This window comes from Meles meles, chromosome 14, assembly GCF_922984935.1.
Source record: "Meles meles chromosome 14, mMelMel3.1 paternal haplotype, whole genome shotgun sequence".
In the NCBI taxonomy this organism is placed as follows: Eukaryota; Metazoa; Chordata; class Mammalia; order Carnivora; family Mustelidae; genus Meles; species Meles meles.
This window is the reverse complement of record NC_060079.1, coordinates 57,263,299-57,282,214: the sequence shown is the minus strand read 5'-3', so window position 1 is coordinate 57,282,214 and position 18,916 is coordinate 57,263,299. Positions and strand designations below refer to the sequence as shown.

At 31.3% G+C, this 18,916-nt stretch overlaps 1 protein-coding gene across 15 annotated transcripts in view; it reads left to right on the top strand.

The window, feature by feature from the left end:
* RBM26 (RNA binding motif protein 26) overlaps nucleotides 1–18,102 on the top strand; it is an 88,559-nt gene extending 70,457 nt beyond the window's left edge. For 10 of the 15 annotated variants that reach the window (XM_046028255.1, XM_046028254.1, XM_046028253.1 and 7 more), the window contains 4 exons: nucleotides 589–675; nucleotides 8,765–8,878; nucleotides 10,528–12,399; nucleotides 16,130–18,102. In XM_046028255.1, the coding sequence (XP_045884211.1) occupies nucleotides 589–675; nucleotides 8,765–8,878; nucleotides 10,528–10,617 (291 nt within the window). In that variant the 3' untranslated portion in view covers nucleotides 10,618–12,399; nucleotides 16,130–18,102. The remainder of the gene's footprint in view (nucleotides 1–588; nucleotides 676–8,764; nucleotides 8,879–10,527; nucleotides 12,400–16,129) is intronic. The other 5 variants (XM_046028251.1, XM_046028250.1, XM_046028248.1 and 2 more) reach the window with 5 other exon arrangements.
* The last annotated feature ends 814 nt before the right edge of the window (nucleotides 18,103–18,916 follow it).

Here is an 18,916-nt window from a genome sequence, read left to right as displayed (position 1 = left end):
AAAATCCTACATACAGAAAAAATCCAACAAAACAAAAGCAAGCATAAATTAGTTTTTTTTAAAGAGTGTGCTGTGTAGAGGAGTATGTAATAGGAGTGAAAAGCAAGGTCAGTTTGAATGTTAAATCAAAAGACCCTAGACTCTCCTGCTATTTAACTTAAATTACTTTGGGAAAATTATTTAAATTCTCTGAATCTTCTTTTTGGCACCTTCTTTACATTGGGAATGACGCAAAAAAACTCATAGAGTACCCTGAGAATTAAATATTGTTTCAGAAAGAATTTAGCATATTCTAGGATTAGAATAATGAAGGTTAGTAAGGAAGCCCAGTTGTGACTGTTATTTCAATTTTTTAAGGAATAGTTGATTCAAATATGTTTCCCTAATTCTAAAAAGTATGGAATTGTAAATAGGACCATTCTTTATCTTAAAATATCAAGTACTAAAATGAATTATTCATTTTTTTCTGTTAATCACCATGAATTGTTATATATTCTGGGTTACATTTATTGGTAATTTTAAAAGCCATTAGGATTTTGGATGTTTCAAAATATTTATTTGGAGGAAATACTTCTTTTTAATTTAAAGCAATATGGTGAAATTGAAGATTGTCAGATTGATGACTCTTCACTTCATGCAGTAATTACATTCAAGACAAGAGCAGAAGCTGAAGCAGTAAGTATTAGAAATAATCTGATTTATTGAAAATTCAGATTTAAATGTTTTATAATATTGCTTTTAAGTCTTAATATAAAGAAAATTTTTTTTTTACTTAATAACTACAGTTTGACAGTAGATAGATTATAAGAAGTAATTCATAGCCACAAAGAATGTCCTAAAGCAGTTAGGCAATTCTGTTTATAACATGATATAATTAGAATAGTCACCAAGTTGGACAGTAAGTTGTATTGTCTTGAGACACTAGCAGTTCTCCTTCCTTTCTCTTTCACAGGGGATAGGGCCACCAGACTTTCCATTATCCTTTTTCTCAGCTGGCCCAGAGCAAAGTCTGCTCTGGCAGAAAGAGTGATGAGAGATAAGGTAGAAGCTAAGATAAATCGTGATGTCAGATTTTCTGAAGCATCCCTTATCTGCTGCTTCCTAGTCCCAGTAGGCTGAACTTTAACGTGTCCCTAGCTCAGCATATCCCCAGCAAAGCCTCTATAACTTTCTGCCCAGGCATGATACATTGCTGTAGCTTTTAGGGTCCTTTTCTTATGGTTGTCTTAAACCGTGCATCTTGAATTGTCTTTATAAAGAATGAGTATATGCAACCTTGTCTTCCATCGGGGTTTAAAAGATTAAAAAAAAAGGAAAATGGGTATAAAGTATAAGAGATTGATAGGAATGTTTTTAGCCCTGTATGTTCTTTCTTCAGGATTGTAGAGAAATAGATGTACCATCTTGTCCTTGGAAAAATGCAATAAGAGTTCCAAACAGTTAACCTAATGTGAATGAAAGAGTAGTATGCTTTTCAGAAGTTTTTAAGTGGATTGTGGTCTAAATTAAAATCTTTAAAAACTTTCTAAATTGATTTGTCTTCTTTGTAGTGAATATTCCCTGACAACACAATGGTACCTTACTGGGGACCTAGCCTGGTAGGACTTGGGCTTGGAGCATTGTAACCAGTAAAAGACTATGGGTCTGAAAAGTCTCAGTGAAGTGCTTAGCTGGGGCCTTGTAATAACTAGTGTCAAGATTAGTGGTGTAGGAGATGGATAGTTTTATGGAATAGGAGTTCCTGATCCTAGAGTTTTGTTTTTTTTTAAATCTGCTTTTGGGTAATGTTTCACTTAAAGATCTTTTTTCAGAGTAAAAAATGTTATTGATGAGAGTTTAAAACTTTTAATAAACTTGTATGTGTACATGTTATATTAAAAAATAGATCTTTGATCAAGTTTTCTCTCAAAGGTATTATTGAGTATAAGTTAAAAAAATAAGCTTTTTGTTAGGTAGCTTGAGTAAGTCTTTTTATGTTCTATTTTCTAGGCAGTAGTCATAAAACAGTGGTAGTTGTCATTGTATAAATGATTATAAGTTTGTTAAAATTTCTTGTTTATGTGGCTAAGGGAAAAAAACTTTTTACCTTTGAAATAATTTTTCAAAGTTTGGCTCTTGGAAAATTTATTGACATACAGCCTCTTTCTTGGGTATTGCTTTTTCCACCTCAGATATATATATTTATATATACATACTATATATATGTGTGCATATTTATATATATAAATATATATTTTTATATGTACGTATTTATATATATATATAAATACATGTATATTTATACAATGCATATGTTTTCCAAATGAATAGCAACCAATTCAAAAGACTAGGGATTGATGTATGACAAACACTGAATTTTATGGAGGTCAGACAAGTGACAAAATAAGTTAGATCCAGTAAGAATTATCTTTTCAGAGTAAATACCATTTTAGTTGGAATTACTTAATAGCCTGAAAGGAAGAACTACCATTGCTATGATAAACATTTGAATTAAGTTATAGAAGTTGTTGATCCAAAGCCAAATAGGCCAAAACAATTCTTAAAATTTTGTAACTTTCTGTTGTAGAAAAGAATAGAAAATTAAGTTGAAGCTTATCTTCTCCAAATAGAATATAGGCTAAGGCAGTGGTTTTCCAACTTCTAGATTTGCGGGACCATTGAAGTTTGGGAATTTAAAAATTAGTGTGTTTGACATAGAGGCACCAGTTTTTAATTTTGTTAAGGATGAATGCTTACAAAATATAAAACATATCATGTACCATCATCATCATTTTATAAAATAAAGAAAATTTTGACACCAAAAATGTAAGAGGTTATAAACTCAAGGTGAATGATAGGCCTTCCCAGGAAAAGAAAATGATCTACCTTTTTTAATGTGTATTTCCAAATATTTCTATGTTTTTATTTTCTGAACCATTGTCTTAGATGAGTGAATGAATGTCTCTGTATTTTCTGTAATCAATAGATGGCATAGTATTTCATAGTGAAAGTACAAAATAAAGTACTTCAGACACTCATATATGACTGAAAAGTGAGAAAATTTCCCCATATAGATGTACCAAATTTAATCAACCATGCTGATGGCCTTTAAATTGTTTTTGTTCTTTTACAGTGCAGCAGTGAATATTCTTGGAGCATATTTCTTTGTGTACATATGTGAATATGAATATAAGATACATTCTTGATACAGTGTAACTGGATGAAATGATATGTGCACTTAGATTTTTGATGGATAGTTCTAAGATTGCTTCTTTCATTCCCCCTCATGTAGGTTGTACCACATTTCCCTGCCCACCAAAGATGTATGAGAATGCCTTTTCCCCATACACTTGCCATAGTGTGTACTCTGCGTAGTGGTTTGCTCATATAAAATACATGGGTACATAAGCCACAGAATGGTATCAGTTTTATTTTGGTAAAATAGCAACTCATTTCAGGTTTTTTTTTTTTTTTAAAGATTTTATTTATTTATTTGACAGAGAGAGATCACAGGTAGACAGAGAGGCAGGCAGAGAGAGAGAGAAGCAGGCTTGCTGCTGAGCAGGGAGCCCGATGTGGGACTCGATCCCAGGACCCTGAGATCATGACCTGAGCCGAAGGCAGCAGCTTAACGCACTGAGCCAGCCAGGCGCCCCTCATTTCAGTTTTAATACACTTTTATGATTAAAATTGAATGTTTTCATATTTGTTTAAATGCTCTTTATTTCTGTTTCTGTCAACTGTTAATGTCATTTGTTTACTCTCGCTGAGTTATTATGATTTTTTTCTTTCTGATTTTTTTCAAAATTTTTCCTAGAAAATTAGCTCATAAGTTCAAAACATTTCAATGAAAATTCATATGACTTTTATTTGGCGTAAGGTGTGAAATAGGGAGCCTACTTGATTTTACTGAGTAAAAGCTAGTTTCCCAAACTTAGGTGAACTACCCTTAGTGTGTAAAAATTTTCCATATTTATTGGATCATGTTCGGGATTCATTCTCTTCCATTGATCAGTTTTCTTTTCATGTGCTTCTTCTGCACTTCTTTAATTAAGCTAAACTTTATATTTTAATAGTCTGTCAGGGTTGTTGTTTGGATTCCCTCTTATTGTGCTCACCTATTAACTCATTTTAAGCATCTTCCTCATAGATTTTATATGTTTATTTTTTATATAAGCTTACCAGGTTCTAAAAAGATAGAATAATTTATGGGAGATTTAACATCTTTGTGATACAAATATTCCTCTATGACATCATTGTATTTCAATCCTTTATTCTCTAACAGCATTTAAAGGTTTTCTTTATATAGATTTTATTTATATATGTGAAATCGATATAGGTAATATACATATGCTGCAGATTACATAATATATAACATAAGTATATAATATACTAACATATAGTATGTAATGTGAAATATATATAACATATGTATAAGTTTTTACATAAATAAATATATTAGTTTTCCCCCAGTCATTTAACTTTTAGTTATTTTTAATGAGGTCTTCTTTATGTAGAAAAATCATTTGTCTGTTCTTATTAAATATGTAGCTGCCATCTTACCAAATTATCTTTTGATAGTTTTTTAGTTTTGTTGTCCTTCGTTTTTCAGGTAACCATATCCATCTTTAACATAAACATCTTTAACCATAAACATCTTTAATGTTTATAACTTCTTACTTTCTGTTACTTATTGGTACCTTTAGAAAAATATTAAAAAACAGTAATAGTAATTGTCTCCACTCATGACATTCCATTCATTGTCTTGTTCATGAAATGAATGAAAACATTTCTAATAATTTCAGTATTATTATATGATGCTAGTTTTTTAGATTAAGATAAAATACAAATGATTCCTGGTTTTTGGACGCTGTAGTGATTTTGGGTTTTGATCGGAAAGATTTTATTATAATTTTTGTGTATTTATAGAAATATGAGGGTTTTCCCCCCTCATCTATATTGTTTCCTTAGATTAACTAACCATTTGCTTCTGGTACAGATCCCCATGGTACTGTATTTTTCTTTGGTAAATCACTGAAGTCTGAAGTCTTCCTTTTTTTAAAAAAATTTTAATTTATTTTTACTTCTAAAAGACTTTATTGAAGTATAGTTGATAGGCATGTTATATTAGTTTCAGGTGTACAGCAGAGTGATTTGGCAATTCTCTTACTCATTTCTCACCATAATAAGTGTAGTCACCATCTATCACCATATAACATTATTACAATATTACCGATTATATTTCCTATATTATACTCTTGATCCATGTGACTTATTTTTTAACCAAAGGTTGTACCTCTTAATCGTCTGTAGGTAATTTTGCCCATTCCCCTATCCATCTCCCCTCTGGCAACCACCAGTCTGTTCTCTGTATTTAAGGGTGTTTGCTTTGTTTTTTATATCCTGCATATAAGTGAAATCATACGGTATTTGTCTTTCTCTGACTTACTTCACTTAGCATAATAACCCTCCAGATTGATCATGTTGTCGCAGATGATAAGGTTTTATTCTTATATTTATTTGTAGTTTTAATTCAGTCTTCGGAAGTAAGATTTGTTTGTAGACTGGAGGGGTGTTATTTACATCAGGTATCAATACTACTTGGCTTCATAAAATGTCACTGAAAAGTTTTCCATCTTTCTTTGTGCTGAGTTAATTTTAAGTAGCATTGGAGATACATTTTCTTAAATGTTTAATAGAGTTTATCTGTGAATTTATTAGCTTCTACTGATTTTAGATCCATGTATCTTTTTAAAACCTTTTTCTTTTTTGTAGAAAAGATTTATTTATTGCTTTTTTAAAAAGATTTATGTGTCAGAAGGGGAGAGGGAGAGTGAGCACAAGCAGAGGGAGCTGCAGGCAGTGGGAGAAGTAGGCTCCGCATTGAACAAGGAGTCCAGTGGACGCGGGGCTTGGTCTCAGGACCCTGGGATCATGACCTGAGCCGAAGGCAGATACTCAACCAACTGAGACACCCAGGAGTTCCTATTTTTTCTTTCTTTTTTGGCTTTATTTTGGTACTTTGGTGGTTTTTTCATTGAAATTATCAACTATTTTCATTAAGATGAGCAAATTTAATTTTATCTTCTTTTGGAGTTATTTTCCCCACTTTTCTTTATTTTATATATTTTTACAGTTAGCCCCACTTCCACCTTTATAATCACTACCACCTTGCTCAAATAAGCGTCCTGTAGAATACATTTAAACATGATGTTTTTGTTAACATTTTATAAGTAGTTACAAAGTTCATTTTTAAATGTACATTTTAATAAAATGGTTGCAGAACTCTGGAAATGACTGCCACAGTATTGAAAAGCATTGATCTAGTTGATATTATACTATTATTAAGCAATAGCAAGACAGTGTGATACTGGACTTGGCCAAAATATTCCAGAGAGCATAAGGACAAAATAATGTCAGAATAACTAAGAATATTCTGAAAAAGATGAAGAGTGATACCAAATTCATTGTGAAATAATTAATATAGTAATGGTATGGATAGACAGACAATAAAATAGTCCAGAAAAAGATCTGAATGTATGAAAGAATTGTAGGGGATTACAAGGAGATATTTTATTTAAATCAGGAAATTTAAATTTACTGAGTAATCTGAAAATAATGTTACGACATTTGGCTATTAGGAAAAAATTACACATTATGCTTTTATTTTTGGTATCAACATAAAGGTGCATAAAAGTTTTTTTCTTTTTTCTGTACATATGACTAGTAAAAAGCTAGGGAATTCCTAAAAGTAATTTTACTGTGGAGGGGGCTTTTTAAAGGACTGGCACAATCTGGAAGCCATAAAGATAAACACTGATAAATTACAGTACATGAAAATTTAAACTTACTTATTTAAATTTATGACAAAAAGAACAGCAGCAGCCCCTTTCCCTTTAGTAAAAACAACCATTGTAATTGTAAAATCAAGATCCAGTTGAGAAAAGAGTATTTTGCCAAACAAATAGGATAAAGTTCCATTCAAGAAATTAGTTTAAATATGGTGTAGGTATGTGTGTGTATGTAAGTAGCCATTCAAGAAAAGTGAAAAATCTATTGGTATGGCTATGGAAAGGGTCTGTGAAATAATTGAATTAATAATACAAGAAAGAAGCGTGAGACCAGTAAAGTATGTACCCGTGTGCATATCCTATATATGTGCATACACGAACACTCTTCATAAGTGCATAGGACTTTTTTTAGTGGGTTGCAGGACTTTTTTCCAAACTCTTCGTAGAATAGTTCTCTCTTCAGGATAGGACAGTCGTGGATTATGATATTTTACATTATGTAACCAGAAATTTTGGAATTAAAAAAAAAGTAGATTATAGAGTTTTTTAAACATTAAAGATTTTATGTTGCAAATTACTTAAAATAAATTTGTATATTTAAAAAGGAAGAACGCAGTTATCTCAAATTTATATAGCCGAATAGTCAAAAATTTCTAATGGCGAATGTTGATAAAATGTTAAATATACCTAGCTTTGAAATCATCCTATAAAATGTTAAAAACTTTAGAGGGTTGTAGACTCACCTTATAAATTTGAAGATAATATGTGCTAAATACAGAGATTTACAGTATTAGGTCATCAGAGATGTTAAGAACTTATAGAACTTAATTTATAGAAAGTATTGGTAAAATTTTTGGCCTTTTTTAACTGGATGAAAAGATGAGCTTTATGAGTAGACATTTTACATGATACTATTGGAATTTCTTGTAATATATTTTTATGTGATAGTTTTAGCTTTAAAAAATTACAAGTTGTTTCTAACTTAAATATCATATATAAGTACTTAAAAATTTTATTAGTTATATGACATTGTGGTGAGGCCATGGACTAAAAACTCCTGAGCTGCATTTTGTAATAGGTATGAAATCTCTTAAATTTATAATAGATTTATATGTGCAGATTTAAAATTTATACCTGGAGACTTAAATATCACACAAGTCATGGTTAGGTGTTCTTGAACATGTAATTATTTCTGGATTTCACATTATACTATGAGGTTGTGCTATAAGTCTTTCATGACTACGAGTTATTCTGGTATGTTGCTAACATTCATTTATATTTGTTCATGTTATTTTAATTTGAATGCACGATTTCCTAATCACTTAATTTAGCAAATACTAAGTTTGACTTTTATCTTGTATAGTTCTGAAAACTTTGTAGGAAATACTTTAGTTTCAGTGGAAATATTCAGGTTTTTTTTTCTTCATGGAGATACTTAGGTTTTGTAATAGTGATACATGTCGAACATCATTTATTTAAAGACAATGTGATACCTTACTGATGTAATTTTAAAGTAATGTGATACTTCACGCATGCAGAAGTATTATATCTGTTAAGGGTTTCTAGTTTGTAGTTACTATATATGTCATTCATAAATTAACAAGAATTAAAATACAATAAAGTACATTTAGCCTGCTGATCCAAATTTGGACTCCAGTTCAGAACCTACAGCCAGGATCTTGAAATGTCTTGAGATGTTGCCTTTAATAGCCATTATCATTGTATTGTAAACATGTAGACATAGTTATAGTCAGATACTGGCCATTTGTAGAATAGTTCTGCTTATTTCCAAACACAAAGCTGATTTTAGAAGTAAATAACCATAAAAAGTAAATTATAAATTATAATAATAAATAGTAAATGAAGAAATAACCACAAAGTAAATGGATAGATATCTTCACTTTTGTTTTACTAATTTAAATATTAGATACTGTAACATTTCATTGTTTAGAAATTATTAATATTCTGCATTCTAATGTTCTTAATTATTTTAGGCTGCAGTTCATGGAGCTCGTTTCAAAGGGCAGGATCTAAAACTGGCATGGAATAAACCAATAACTAATATTTCAGCTGTTGAAACAGAAGAAGTTGAACCTGATGAAGAGGAAGTATGTTTTTTTTTTTTTTAATTTGTGTTGGCCCTTAAATGTTCACATTTTTATATAAAATATGATTTTATGGCTGTGATTTTAACATAAAATTTTTATTCCTGAGCCATATTCCAGGCAGGGGATGTCAGATAAATGCAGACCAACTTTAAATTTTCTGGATTAATGAGATCTATGGATTACTAATCCAAAAACAGAAAGAAAGAAAGAAAATCATATATATATACTCAGTTTTCATTTACTCTTAGAAAACAATAATTATTCTTTAGATTTTTATCCACAGGAAATCTTGTAATATTTTAAGTTTTAGAGTATATCTCCTACTTATTTGCTTTATTAACATTTCAGGTTTCCTTTATTTTAATTCATACCGTTTTAGTTCATTAGAGTGAATGCCTTCTATATGGTAGATACTGTGATAGGCACAAAAATGAATAAGACACGGTCCCTATCATCAAGGAGCTTTAATCTGGAAAGGGGGGTGGTGACAGACACAAAAGAAACTAATTACAATGAAAGGCAGAGTGATATGCTCAATAAAAGATCTGAACAATACGCTGTGGGAACCCAAGGGGAAGGAGTGGTTATTTCTGACCAAAAGAGTCTTGAAGAAGGTGGTGACAGTGGAGCTGAACCCTAAGTGATAAAAATAAGTTTTCCATAACCAAGAGCTGGGACTGGGAATAGAGTTGAGAGAGGCATTTTAGGTGTGGAAGGGGAATAGGTGTTGAACAGTCCATTTTTCTTGGGTACAACAATTAGTATGATGGCTGAGAGGTGTGGACATAAAGAACAATGAAGTGGGAGAGCCCTTTGAAATCATAAACATAACTCTATTTTGTTTGATCATGAAATAAGCTATAGGAAAAAGTTGAGGTTAATAAAGGTAAGGTGGGGAAACAATGATTCCATGTTTTACCTTTGTTAGATTTTCTTAATGGCACTTCATTTTGTTTGAAGAGCATTAGAGGCTGTTATACATATCCATAGTCAAATGCAAGAATAAAATGTGTATTTTGAAACTCATATACATGATTTGTCATTTTATATTTTAGATTATACCTTTGTCCTTCCATGAGTTTGAATTGAATGGGGAGAAAAGCAGGAGAGCTCCTGGTATTAGGTATTTTGAAAAGTTTGAAAAGCAGTCTGAGAAGCTTTTATGAAGGGAATGGGGAAAAGCAAGGAATGCTATAAAAGAAATGTTTGTTTCATATAGCAGAAAAAAATATAGATCTATAAATTTTGATAGATGTTTCTACAAGTTATTGGTTGATTTAGTGTCCAGGGTTAGACAGGGTAAGTCAGAGAAGACTTATTGATGTTTTCTTTTTTTAAAAACTAAAGGTATTGAGCACTGTTTTGTAGGTGTAGAAGATGGCATAATTTGATCAAGTGAGGCAGGAGAAATGGCATGTAAAAGGCTTACTTGGATATTTTTTTAGTGCCTGTTCGATATAAACCATAGAATAGATATTGTAGAGAAACCATTGAGTGGATAAAGGTTGCTTTTCTTTGTTCTTGAATATTGTAGCTATAGCAATACCTTTTGTATTCGCCTCTTTTGAGAGAAATCAGTATTTAAAAGTGTCACCTTTTTTCTTTTCTTTTTTTTTTGGGTAAATTCCTAAATGCATTTTAACCTAAAGTTTCAGGAAGAGTCTTTGGTGGATGACTCATTACTTCAAGATGATGATGAAGAAGAAGAGGACAATGAATCTCGTTCTTGGAGAAGATGATTTGACTGATCATTGATCTGCATATGCTAGAACTCTACCTGTGTTTCATTAGTATTATCTAATGTACTTTTACATATTTGTAAAAACAGTTTTTTTGGTAAAATGTGATGAAGATGGATTTCACAAATAGAAGAGAAGAAAACTACCTTCTGATCCTGTATTTTGAAAGATTGATGTTTGCATTTTATTTCAGTAAACAATTGCTAAAGACATCACACTAGAAACATATGCAATGTTTTTATTACATACTTCTACTGAACATTACGGAATTCTTTGGGTTCTTTGTAATTTAATGAATAGGTCTAAAACCTTAAGACCAATACTTGTTATAACTTAGAGGATTTTGTTTTACTCCAAATAAGGAATGAATTTGCATTTAAAATCTTAATGAATGTTTTCAAAAATGAATAGATAACATAGTACTCTAACTAAACTCTCCAAGTTATGTATTCATAATATTACATAGTAGTATGCTTAGGCTTTACTATGTATTAGCCTTTTGTTGGACTTGTGTATGTATTTTACCTATGGGTTTTAATGATAATGGTGTATGACTGCTTTGCATATGAGTCCTTATGCATTCAGATGTTAAAAATAAAGTGGAATGGTCTCTTGAAAAGAAAAGAAAAGAAAAAAAAAAAAAAACAATGACAAAAAAAACCCCACAAAGACCAAGACAATGTTCCTTGATTTTAAAAAAGAAAAAAGAAAAAAAAAAGAAAAGAAAAAAAAATTAAAATAAATAGACCATTCCAGATGGTGATTTACCCTTCCCCCCAATTATCACAAAAGGAGCTATAATCACTAATTTATTAATAATGGTTACTGGTACCTTTACAATAATGTACAATCCAATGTTAAAAATTTATACCACTTCAGTTTGGTTTGATCCTATAAATTTTCAACAGATGTCTTAAAATTTAAAAGCAGGCTGATTAGTTTGGAACCAGACTTCAAGTAGAGCTAACATTTGGTGAATAAGAAAACATCACATTACATTTTGGATGTATGAAAGAAAACTTGACCATTTGAAGATGTATGAATAAAGAAATGTACTATAGATACTACTTTAGGAAAACACTGTTTGGTAAGTGTTCCAGTCTGATATTTTAAGTGTGCATTTCCTATACTTGTATAAAAATCTTTGACATTTGCAACAGTATTGTGATTTTTAAGTGGATTTCTCTGGCAAATGAACATGATCGTTGAAAGTTGATACAGCAGTTTCAGGAAATAAATGCATTCTTTGTAGAATGAGGGGGTGGGAGATTACATATTTACCTTTCAAAATTTATCATTTCAGTTGCAAGTGTTTCTTCCCCTCCGGAGATTATAGTGATTATATTCAGTGTCACATTAAAAAAAATCACTTTCTTCCCATACTGGGGTCCTCACAGTCACAAACTGTAATTCCAACACCATAATCCTCTGTCAGTGGGATAACTAATGGATGCTGTTCCTCTTTTATTTTTTTCCTCCCACACTTAGGGTTAAAGTTGTATATATGTTCTTGATGGTAATACTATTTCATAGGAATGTTTTGGCTTACATTTGGTACATGTCTTAATATTTAAAATTTCAAAATCGGTTTCTTTTGTCAAAATAGTGACTTTACTCAAAAACTTCTTTACTTAGATCTGTGATATATTTTTATGTAGTCTCTTGTATGTTGACTATGTGCTATTCTGATTCATTAGGTAAGTTTGTTTTCTTTTCTTTTTAGTAGTCGTGAAAGGTGCCAAATTGGCAGAGGCTCACGTTTCTTCTCTTTACACCAAACAGGTATTATAAAGAAAGAAAATCTTTCAAAGGCCAGTTAAATCTCCATGCTGATTTTTGGCTTTATGATTTGACTAGTAAATTTTAGCCTGATTTTTAGAAATTATTATAAAATTCCCTTATAATGTAACTGAAATTACCTACTTATTTAAATCCATAAATAGCTTATCACTTTCCCTAGCCTTAAATTCTCTAGTAACCTAAAATTAAAATGTTTTAAGCCATGTTGCTTTGAATGAATCAGAAAACAAGTGTGTTTCGGTTTCGTTCCAAAGAATGAGTAAATATTACATTCATTAGGTTCACAGTTACATTTTTATTATCATTAAGATGATTTTAACTATAAATATTAGTGTACTTAATTGCTACTGGATTTTTGAAATTAATGAATATGCTTATAAATACTATGCATGTACTTTCATGTGTTCTGATTTTAAACTCAAGGTATCCCTTTGAAGTAGTTGCTAATTCCCATTTTACAGATAAGGAAACTTAGGCTAATAGAGATGGAGTGACTTGCCAAAGTCACAGCTAGTGAGTGAAAGGACTAGATTTGAATGCAGGCATTCTGATTTGGGTGCCAACTTTTTTTTTTTTTTAACTCTACATTGCTACTCCTTCCTAAATATTGATTGAGCATGAGATTGTGTTTGCAGTAAATATGGTAGTTCTTGCACAAAATTGGTAGACGACTTGGTCATTAGCCAGTTCATACCTTTACCCTCCCTTCTAATACAGCACTTTGTTCATATCTCTGTTATAGTACTTCTGTTGTAATATAATTTATCTGGTTTATATGTCTGTCTTCCCCACTAAATTACAAGCTCCTCTAGGAAGGGGACCATGTCTTATTCATCTTTTTATCTCTAGTGATTATCACAAAGCCTGGCTCATAGTGGGCACTCAGATGTTTGTTGGGTGATTTAATGAATGAATGCATATTTAAATCTCCAATAATGGAGTGACAATTACCTCCCTTGTTAATTCTTATCAATTTTTCAAATCTCTCCTGAAGGTCTTCTCAGTTATTGAGACCATTTTGCTAAACAGTTGAACAGTTATGTATTGCAACAGTGGGGTTAAAAATACTGATGGAGGAATATACGTATAGTCTTAATGGAATTTCCACAACAGTTAAGACATTAGTAATTTGGAGTATTAAATGTTGTAGTCCGTTTCAAGAGTAAGTTAGCCTTTGGTTTCTGTTTGTGTGTAAGAATAGAAATGCCAAGAGCCACCAGTCTAGTCCATCCCACTAATTTTTTTTATATCCAAAGATGACCTAGCATGGAGGTACCATAAGAGTTAAGTGATTTAGCGTTTGGTCCCAGCTCTGCAACTGACTCTTTGGCTTTAGACAAGTCTCTCAACTTATCCAGGGGTGTTTCCTTGTCTGTAAAATGAAAGGGCTTGGACTAGATTATCTTAAGGTCCCTTTCACACTGTAGTTTCCTTGGTAGTATATTTAATATAAAACACTTTAATGTATCTGTGCCAGTTCTCCCTTCCTGTTGATGGTATTGTTGTTTCTGTCATCTTATCAATGGAAACAACTTAGATTTGGTTATGATAGTCTGTATAAATGTGTTTCAGTACAGTTTTTTGTATATAGTGTTCCCAAATGCTTGCTTTTGCTGGCACAAAATTCATTTAACTTCTAAAGTATAGCTCAGCTTCCCTATTCACTAGACTTGGTAGACTTCTGCTTACAACTTTCCTTTTGCTTCTAAACTTGAAGTCTAAAACTCTTTCTGTTAACGATATGCTACCTAAAACTTGAAACATATATTTAATTCTACAATTCTCCCAATAAGTTCTTTGCTTTAGTACAGATCTGGACTGAGTTTGAAGTGAAAAAAGGAAGAATAGTGTAGGTAGCTGCTACTTAACAAAAAGAAAAAAAAGAGAGAGAAATTATATATTACTGGTTAAAAGATTGATTAGGATTACCTCAAGGGATGGTTGAGTTGTCATTTTATATATTTCACTCAATATTTTATGTCTTAAGCAGTGTTGTTTAAATGTTATTGAATAATTGTGAGATTTTCAAAAATTAATTTTAGTTTTTAACTGATGCCCAACTATTTAATGAAATCATGTTGCAGGAATGGGAAAGTATTCCATAGCTCTTGTTTTATTGTAATACAATCAAGTGTATCAACCAGTAGTTTACCATAAAGACAAAACTTCAGTGGTTTAGGCTGATTACCTGCAGAAAAGTATGGCTGAGCTTATTTGTAGGAAATTTCCTGTGACTAGAACTGTTTTATGGGGACTGTATTTCCAATCTTCAACTTGGGACACTAATCATTGGTTCTAAGGTTTACATAAGAAAGCAAAACATTTGCTTGTTTGGTGTGTTGAAATATCAATGGTTATTTTAGAGTGTTATACAAACTTTACCGATCTATATTTTCTTTTTTTCTTCCCCTTACACATAAAGTGAACCAGTTGTAGAAAATTAGTTTTAGTCGTCCTAGAATTTGTAGAAATATTTACAAGCTTTTTTTCTTACGGTACACAAAAATCTTTGAGTCTTTAAAAAAAAAAATGTCCTGCGTGGAATTCTAGTTAATTAGTTCACTTTTTGGTCTTTTCTCTCAGGGCTTTTATTCTTCTAAAGCCCTATAAATAAAAACAAAAATTTAGGGTTAAATGATCAGTGAATGATGTTTGTAAGGCAGAGAGAAAATTTCCTTTTCCCAGATCTCAGGAACTACCCTGTTCTTGTTAACTTCTTGAACTGGCTAGTTGCTCTCAGGTATGTATACAGGCTTTTAGAGGAGAGTAGGATTTTTTTTTGTTATTGTTGTTTCTCTCTCTCTCTCTCTGATCATTATATACTTATCAGATGACAAGAGATTATCTTCCAAATTAGCTACCTAAAAGTTCTGAGAAAAAAGAAATCTTGGTGAAATGACTGCCATTCTCACTATTTTCTAATGAAAACATCATACTTGGTTAGTAGAAAAATTCTGAGTTTGGTGAATAACTTTCTTGCAGTTTATCAGTAATATGTATTCATCACATAGTGTATTGAAAGCACTTATTTGTTTTACTTTTTTTGGTATCAATTTATTATTGTTCCTGATTCCTCCCTCCCTACTACTTTATTTCATCTATCCACTAACTTCCCATCATCCAGTTAGTCTCCCTTTGTATATGAAGCACTGTCTCATTCTGATGTGTTCCTTTTTATTTTTGGTTGTTTAATCATTGTGCTTAGTACAGAATTTTATGTCCTGTAGTGTAATTAAAGAATGAAATGGTTATCATACAGAGTTTAAGGAAATTAGATACACTTCACAATTACTTTGAAATCATTGGGAAATTTAAGAAAATTGTTCTTGCTTTTATTTTTATATACTCTATCCTGGAATTTGTTTGTGATTTCTTAAAGTTACTTTGCCTACCCACACTCTTTAACAATTGACTATCTTGTCAGTTACTGCACTTCCTGAGCAGAAGTTATAGATCATGGCTGTGTTGTAGCGCTGTCATCTTTGGCTTAATGTTGTAAGGAGGAAGCATGATGCAGAGAGGTTTTGTTAAAATCATTTAACCCAAAGCTGGTTCTTTGTGAAATTTGTCTGCAACTTGGATTTTGATTCCTTTCTCAAATAGATTTTTTCTTAATGTTTAGAAAAGTTGGAGATCAGTTTATGGTATGATTCAGTTTTTAGATTTATTTACAATTTTCAAAGTTTTTTTTAATAGTCTTCTCTTTTTCCAGCAGAGAGAGATCATCATTGCCTGAATTTAGATTTGTGACTACAACAGCAAGACCTGTTCCTGTCTGGAGACGACTGTTATAATATCCTATCATTTTATGTTTTCTCTTTATCAATTTGAATAGATGTTTACATGTACTATAATTCGCATTTTGTCTTTTCGCAGTTCTCTAATTGCTACATCTGAGTCCAGAAGTATGTCTGAGTGTGTGCTTTATCTGACCTTGCTCTTAAACATCTTCTCCCTTTACTTTATAGCCATTTAGTTTTTAAACACTAAGAAGGAAAAAGACCTCTTGGCTTCCCAATATGAGATAAGTTCAGCCTCAGCCAAGTTGAAAATTGTGTCTAGGAAATCTATAAAGCCATGATACTGTGTTCATTAACATGAACAATTTAGAATGAAGAAAATGATCAAAAAGTTAAGCATCGGTCTGTTTTTAATTTTTCCGGGTTTTAGGATACATTTCTGGGGTTAGGATAGTCACTTAAATAATTTTGAACAGATGCTAAAATACTTTTTTATACACTGTAATAACTTGCCTCTTTCTTCTAAATATACTTAACGGAAATTGTTGCCAAGGCCACTTATCCAAATAATTTTTAAAATTTCTTAGCTCTTCAAAGCCAACAAGGAGAATAATTTTCTTTTCAAGTAATACAGGATGATCTGTGGATTATAAATATTGAGAAATATCTATTAAATGTCTAATTTACAGTTTTTCCATATTTTCCTCACTTGCAATCAAGACATCAAAGACAATCTTAAAAGCAAGGGGAAATTGTGTTGTGTGTCTAACGTTGTTTAAAAGGTGTATGTTCATAATATTTATTTATAAGCAATATGGGTTAGAATTATTTATAAAGAGTGTGATTTAATCTGATCCTAAATATTCACCCCAATACCTTTTTTATAATGAGCATCATATAAAGCTTTCAGAAAATTAATTTGAGTATTCCTTCATAGATTCTCATGAGGCATTTGAGAAGTTGGAAAGTTATTTTATTAGAAAAGCCCAAATTATACTTGATTCTATTCACCCTTGTTTTTTTAGTTTCTTTAAGCCATGCTCATATTTTCTCATTTTTTTTTGCGCAGTTGACTGTTCTGCAAACACTTTTTTCTTGAGTGTGCAGTGCATTTGTCTTCATGAAAAATAAAAAGAATGAACACCAATCATAATGTAAATTATTTTGATCCACATTAGTTGATAATTGCTTTGTTAATATTAGGTTTGTGTTTAAAGGCTAAGTACATACATTTTGGAAGGTCTTTTAATATAATTATGACCTAGTAGCATACAGGACATTTTTAAAATTAGACTTTTGTTTTAGTTCATATTTGCAAACTAGCATATAGCCACAAGGAATTCAAAGATACTTTCCCAAATTAGTTCAGTATTTTTTCTTTTCAAGGAAAGAAGATTCTCTTCCCTGATGGTAGTGCTTACTTGCTAGGTTAGAAACCCAAAGAACATAGACTGAAGAGACCATACTTGTTAACAGTTTTGATTGGTTCTTGGATGTAGACCACATACCAGCACCCTCAACATTACTTTGTCATCTTTCTTTTTCTTTCCCTTGCTTTTAAATTAAAAGACAGAATAAAGCAAAGCAAAATTAAACATGCCTTTGAGAATCAGAAGTCGAGATGATTTGACTCTCAGCAAGATCATTGTGCTTTTTGAAAATTTCTGTGAGAGCCAGTAGGTCAGTTACATATTTAAATTCCTATGTGTTTATTAATTAAAGATAAGGATTTTCATTATTTTGTTTTCCTGAATAGGATTCTCATGGAGCTATGTGTAGATAACTGTACAGAATCACTTTTGTGTAATTGAATGAAGTGGTTTACCTCTGCATGATTGCATTATGGAAGCGTTTTATATATCTTTATATTTTTCAATATACTTAGATTTTACACTATTAGCAGCTCTAGTCATGCTATATTTGTTTTTTTTTTAAATAGAGTTTATAAATATTTATGCTCAAAATACAGATCAACTGAATATTTTTGGTCCTGTTTACAAGATAAATAATACTTTAAAGTGATGCAGCCCCTCAAGTGTCTTAGGAAAAAGTTATTGGTGCTAAAAAACCTTTCAATATCATTTTTGAACTTGTTATCTAGACTTCGCTAGGCTTTAATGTATGATCACTTGTGACTCATTCTAATCTAGCAGCATAATTATAAAGTGGTCTGTGGTAAGTCAGGTAAAGATCCCAGCCTGTTAGAATTTAAAAATATGATACAGAATTACAGTACACTTATTTGTGCCCAGCTTCCAAAAAAGAAAGTGGTTTCTTCAGTTTGTCATTAGCTCTTTTGATAAGAGGAACTTTAATCTGGATAGAATTAAAAAAAAAAATGATACATTCAGCATGGCTCAGTTATCCCAAATTTCAAGTGGAAAACTTTTCTAGTCCTAAAAATATGGTGTAATCCTGCTCTGCTTCAAATTCCCATCTGTCTTTAACTGAACAGGAGGCGGCAGGGTAATTCTTACATATTAATAGAACATTTGATGAGTTGTAAAGGGATGTATTATTTACGTTATGTAAGTGTTGCGTTGATGTGTAGATTGTTTTCTACATCTAGAAGACTTCATTCCAGCACCTTAGTGAATGTTCTTAAGATACAGTTTTTAAGTATCAACAAAGCATTCATAGATGTTTACTTTGATTCTCAGAATCCTGAATCTGTTTTGGATGTGATATTACTTCAGAACATGTTATCTGGCACAAGATTTCCTTTAATAAATGGTTTAGTTTTACTCAATTTCTGTGGA